The sequence below is a fragment of the Bidens hawaiensis genome, unplaced genomic scaffold (genome assembly GCF_021521415.1).
Source record: "Bidens hawaiensis isolate Kalapana, Puna unplaced genomic scaffold, B.hawaiensis_p1.1 tig00027301_1, whole genome shotgun sequence".
NCBI lineage: Eukaryota > Viridiplantae > Streptophyta > Magnoliopsida > Asterales > Asteraceae > Bidens > Bidens hawaiensis.
In genome coordinates, this window is record NW_027494408.1 from 252,074 (window position 1) to 257,754 (window position 5,681).

General features: G+C 37.4%; 1 protein-coding gene across 1 annotated transcript; it reads left to right on the plus strand.

The window, feature by feature from the left end:
• Positions 1 to 381: 381 nt before the first annotated feature.
• Positions 382 to 3,984, plus strand: LOC143575163 (ABC transporter G family member 1-like). Its single transcript, XM_077059607.1, has 8 exons — positions 382 to 598; positions 1,073 to 1,152; positions 1,926 to 2,390; positions 2,464 to 2,550; positions 2,706 to 2,822; positions 2,916 to 3,110; positions 3,213 to 3,299; positions 3,402 to 3,984. Exons 1-8 carry the CDS (start codon positions 382 to 384, stop codon positions 3,969 to 3,971), a joined length of 1,818 nt encoding a protein of 605 aa, XP_076915722.1. The 3' UTR covers positions 3,972 to 3,984.
• Positions 3,985 to 5,681: the final 1,697 nt, after the last annotated feature.

Below are 5,681 nucleotides of genomic sequence, written 5' to 3' on the forward strand. Positions count from 1 at the left end.
CTCTTTTATTTAAAACGTGCATAATAAACAGATTTTATTTCTTATTATATATTTTTTTTGTGAATGGCTGAGAATTCATAAACTGTTATCAAGATAATATTCCACTTTAAAGGATAAAAAAAGTTTCTATTTCAGCTTGGCTCTTGTTCTCATTTTGATATAAATACCAATCAAATTAATTTGTTTAGGTTTATAATTATTATGATGCATGCATTTCTCTGATTCTCTCCCATGTGTCACGAATGTAAACAAAGGACATTAAATATAAACACAAATTCATAAAATAACCATTGTAATGTTCTTGCTATATATATCTTCCCTAGTCTTCCCACCATTTTGAACCACTCTAAATCGACTCACTCTTGGGTAGGAAAAGGAGAAATGGAAATGGTTGATTCCAAGTCCCTTGTGATGAAGCAAAGGACCGGAGCCCATTTGACATGGAATGAGCTTGGAGTTTCGGTTTCGAGCTATAATGAAAAAGATGCATGTAAAATCATACTTTGTGGTGCCACCGGTTATGCCAAACCAGGAGAGATTGTGGCTATTATGGGTCCTTCGGGTTATGGCAAATCTACTCTACTTGATTGTTTGGGTGGTATGTAGTTAACCATTTGACTCTTTAAAATTGCCTCATTTTTTTTTTCTAAAAGTTGTTTAAACCCATATGGTTACTTTACACCATGGTAACTAAATTTTGAAAATATCCTATATAGTAAAGTCATTTGAATTCTTTTTGTTAAACCTTTTTTTTCAAAGGGATCTAAATTAAAGGTTTAATCACTTGGGGGCTGAAAAGATTTTTTTTTCCAAAAGGGGTACCTCTATTTGTAATGGCGGGGAGTTTTAAAAATATACGGGTGTCGGAGTTAGTTAGAGAATGTAAGAACTTTTGCAGGTATCTCCTCTCCCTTTGTAACGACGGGAAGTTTGCAACAATTTTTTTTTTTGTTATGGATGTTATTTTGAAATTTGAAGTTCTGCAAAACTATTTGTGTAATATTGTTTTTAAATTTAAGCCTTCAAAATGCATGCAACTATGGTTTCAGATCTTTGTTGTTTACAACCGCAGGACGGTTGGCATCAAACGTAAGGAACACAGGACACATTCTAATAAACGGAAGTAAGCAAAGACTCACATATGGCACTATGGTATGTGCTTAACTCATTAGTGAGTCATATTTGTATTTATTTATTTATTAATAGTATTCGAGTACAAGAAAGGAAAACTCTACGCGTAAGGTATAATACACTACATAAATCACACATTCACCATAGACAAAAGAGGCGATGGGTTCATTAGGAAAACCTGTCATATGAAGTATCACCGCCTCACCGGCTTGTTTTTTAGTGAAATAGTTGTGGTTAAATGTAGAGTTCACGAAGAACGGAAGCGATAAAATAAGCAGAGAACGTGTTCTCAAGAATAATTGGTTTTTGATTAATATGTGAATGAATAAAACATTACAATAGGCCCTTCATATGGGGATTTCTAATTTTGGCAGGTATACCAAAATTTCGAAATTACAAATCACAAACAAAACAGTAAATGACAGCCTAAATTACGGGTGACAACTAGAATCTTGCGCACCATCTTATTTTTGAAAGGTTTTGAATGCTACAAATCTTGCACGAAATATTGATCCATATAAGAGTCTGCCAACTGTTGGATTAGTTCCTCATCAAGAGTTCCTTAGTTAAGTTGCTCGAGTGCTAGCAGGACTAGAACTGATCAACTCCTAGGAAGTCTCTACTCGGGCAACCAAAACCATATTCGTAAACCCATCGTGGTCCAAACGGACATTATTAGTTGATACTAGAGGCAAGATGTTACACAAGGTTACATTTTTATTCTAGAATCGGATAATTTTTCTTGAATATTTAGAATGTGAACTCTTAAGTATTCTTCTTTAATATTGGTGTAGGCTTATATGACTCAAGAAAAAGCTTTAACATGGACTTTAACGGTTAAAGAAACACTATACTACTCAGCTGAACTACAACTACCTAAGTCTATGCCAAGATCCCAGAAGAGGGAAAGAGCTGATAAAATTATAAAAGATATGGGACTCCAAGATTCCATGAACACAAGAATAGGTGGCTGGGGAATCAAAGGACTTAGCGGTGGCCAAAAACGACGTCTAAGCGTTTGTATAGAACTTTTAACACACCCTAAACTTCTCTTGCTTGATGAGCCTACGAGTGGTCTTGACAGTGCAGCGTCATATTATGTCATGAACCAGATTGTTAAGCTCACTCGACAATATGGGATGACGGTTTTAGACGCTATCCATCAACCTGGTAGCCAAGTTTTTGGGCTTTTTAATAATCTTTGTCTTCTCTCTTTGGGGAAAACAGTATATTTCGGTCCAACATTTAAAGCTAATCAGGTAACCTCTCCATCTTATCATGATCATGAGACTTAAGATCATCACAAAATTATAAAAATTTTGTTATAAACAGTTTTTTGCAGCAAATGGTTTTCCTTGTCCCGATCTACAAAATCCTGCGGATCACTTCCTCATAACTATCAACACAGACTTTGATGAGGTAGGTCCTAATTATTCGCTCTTTTGATGAATTTCATATATTAACACCGTCGCTCATGTTACATTGGCATATAATTGTAACACCCTTTATCGACTTTTCTTCTTATTGAATATGTTTGATCAACGTACTAACTATTTCCTTTTTCCCACGTTTAGGACCATGCTAATGGACATTTAGCTGGTAAGAAAGTAGTCGATGTACTTTCGGAATCCTACAAGTCATCTGAGATATATATGGATGTCAAAAGTGAAATAGCTACTATATGTGAACAGGTACATGATCATCTCACTAGTTTCTTATATAATCAAGGTCTATATTGAATATTTGAATACATTAGTGGATAATCACATTTTTGAAATCTATAGGAAAGAGGGATGGCTGAAAAAGGACACTTGAAAGCTAGCTTCATTACACAGTGTCGGGTGCTTGCAAAAAGATCGTGCATAAACATGTATCGCGATATAGGATACTATTGGCTACGCCTTGGTATATATATCGCTTTAGGTTTTTCCGTGGGAACAATCTACTATGATCTTGGTTACGGATTTAACTCCTTAAACGTAAGTTATATATTGGAATATACACGTTAAGTAGAGTACGTAGATTATTTAAACTATTAATGTATAACATACAATGCTCTTTAAGCATGATTTCAATGACAGGCTATGATTTCAATGCTTGTGTTTGTCACTTCATTCCTTACCATCTTGGCTATTGGCGGTTTCCCCTCTTTCATGGAGGAAATGAAGGTTTGTTGACGCACTTCACGTGTTACATCTCGAAAAAAATAATGATCTTTTACCAATTTCTGTTTATGAGTTTTGACCTATGTTTTAACCGTATATGTGTAGGTGTTTCAATGGGAACGTTTAAATGGGCATTACGGGGTTGGATCATTTGTTATCATCCATCTGATCTCCTCAACGCCGTACCTATTTGTCATATCTCTAGTCCCGAGTGTAATAGCTTACTCGCTTGTAGGCCTTCAAAGAGAATGTGAACAATTCATGTATTTTGCATCAATGCTCTTCGCATCAATGTTAATCGTTGAATGCCTCATGATGATCATGGCTACCATCGTGCCAAATTTGCTCATGGGCATAATATTAGGTGCGGGAATCCAAGGTGTAATGATATTAAGTGCTGGATTTTTTAGGTTGCCACATGATCTAGCTCAAGTATTCTGGAAATACCCAATGCACTATGTTTCATTCCACAAGTATGCATTACAAGGATTGTACAAAAATGAGTTTCATGGTCTTAAGTTCCCTGAGTACTTGGGAGGACCTCATACCCTTGATGGAGACATGATATTGAAGGGTTTGTTACAAGTAGAGATGGGATACTCTAAGTGGGTCGATCTTGGAATCTATGGTGTTTGTGTACAGGATAATACTCGTTTGTATTATAAAGACAACTGAATGGGTGAAGCCTATTGTTAGAACTTTCTTATTGAGTATTGATTGATGAATCTAAAACCCATGTAATATCTCTCTTTTGTTTATACATCTATATATTGTCTACATGAACCTATCTTGTATCTTGAAATATATTTTTATGTCAATCATATATCCTATCAGTTTTAAGAGAGAGTTTTATATTTTGTACTTTCATTTATGATGTATTTGCTGGAGACTAGACTAGGTTTGTTTGTGGATTGTGTTAGGAATCAAGTGGCAAAGCAGAAACAACCAACGCTCAGACTCTGAAGATAATAAGAAAACAAGTACACAAGATTTACGTGGTTCGGTCATGGGGACCTAAGCCTTCTAAGCCTTCACTAAACCCAACGAATTGTGTATGAAGCGAGAGAACTTGCACTAGAATGATCACATATGACTAAGAAAAAAAGTTGCATAGGCTGGGTGAGATCTAGAATAAACTTCATATATTATGCATACAAACTTGCTAATATCGGTCATCAAACCGCTTACCCATTAAGCTTTAAAATGATACTAAATGAAAATTTTACTCCTTTGTCCCTTAATATGTGTTCATAACCTTTAGTTTGTCGATCACATGCCACGTTCTCGACCCACCACCACCTCCTCTACCATTGACCTTGTCGAAACACGAAACGAATCTTACCTGATCCATGACGATGTTTCCACGGATTTTCGAGATGAACGAACCACGTCTTGATCTTCTTCTTCTTCGGCTGCGCCTGCGACCTGCAATCCTGAGACCTGCAATGGTTTCGGGGGTGTGGAGGTGACTGCTAAGATATCCTGAGGATTTATTGTTTACAGACACAAAAAGTGGTGGTGGCTCTTATTGAGCATGACCCATGATAAGGAGGTGGAGACCTCCTTATATAGAGTCTCATGGCCACCATCATGGTACCCTAATGGGCCTAGCCCAGTTAGGGTTACCTCCACAAAACCCCCTCGGCCCAATAACATCGTATTAGTCCATGTAATGAAATAAGCCAAACATAATAGATTTAGGGTCGTAGAACCGGGTTTTAATGTCGAAACACGAAATGAATCTTACCTGATCCATGACGATGTTTCCACGGATTTTCGAGATGAACGAACCACGTCTTGATCTTCTTCTTCTTCGGCTACGCCTGCAACCTGCAATCCTGAGACCTGCAATGGTTTCGGGGGTGTGGAGGTGACTGCTAAGATATCCTGAGGATTTCTTGTTTACAGACACAAAAAGTGGTGGTGGCTCTTATTGAGCATGACCCATGATAAGGAGGTGGAGACCTCCTTATATAGAGTCTCATGGCCACCATCATGGTACCCTAATGGGCCTAGCCCAGTTAGGGTTACCTCCACAAAACCCCCTCGGCCCAATAACATCGTATTAGTCCATGTAATGAAATAAGCCAAACATAATAGATTTAGGGTCGTAGAACCGGGTTTTAGTACCATACCCCTACAGTGTGGTGGTTCAGTCATCAGTTGGGTGAATCATCACCGTCACGGGCTTCGTTTTTTGGTATGAACCCTAAATCGGGTATCATTGTTCTAACACTTGGTGGCGGCCGACTTCTGATCTGCCATGGTTGTTGATTGTGGTGGCCGATGGCAACCATTGTTTAATAACAATCACGCCATTGTCAATTTGTTAACCGAGGTTAGTTGATTACTAAAATAATTCGCACTCTTCAATTTAGGCCATAC

Coding starts and splice junctions, on each gene's coding strand:
- LOC143575163 (XM_077059607.1), top strand. CDS start 382: ATGGAAATGGTTGATTCCAAGTCCCTTGTGATGAAGCAAAGGACCGGA. Junction 599..1,072: donor TCTACTTGATTGTTTGGGTG/GTATGTAGTTAA, acceptor TTACAACCGCAG/GACGGTTGGCATCAAACGTA. Junction 2,823..2,915: donor TAGCTACTATATGTGAACAG/GTACATGATCAT, acceptor TGAAATCTATAG/GAAAGAGGGATGGCTGAAAA.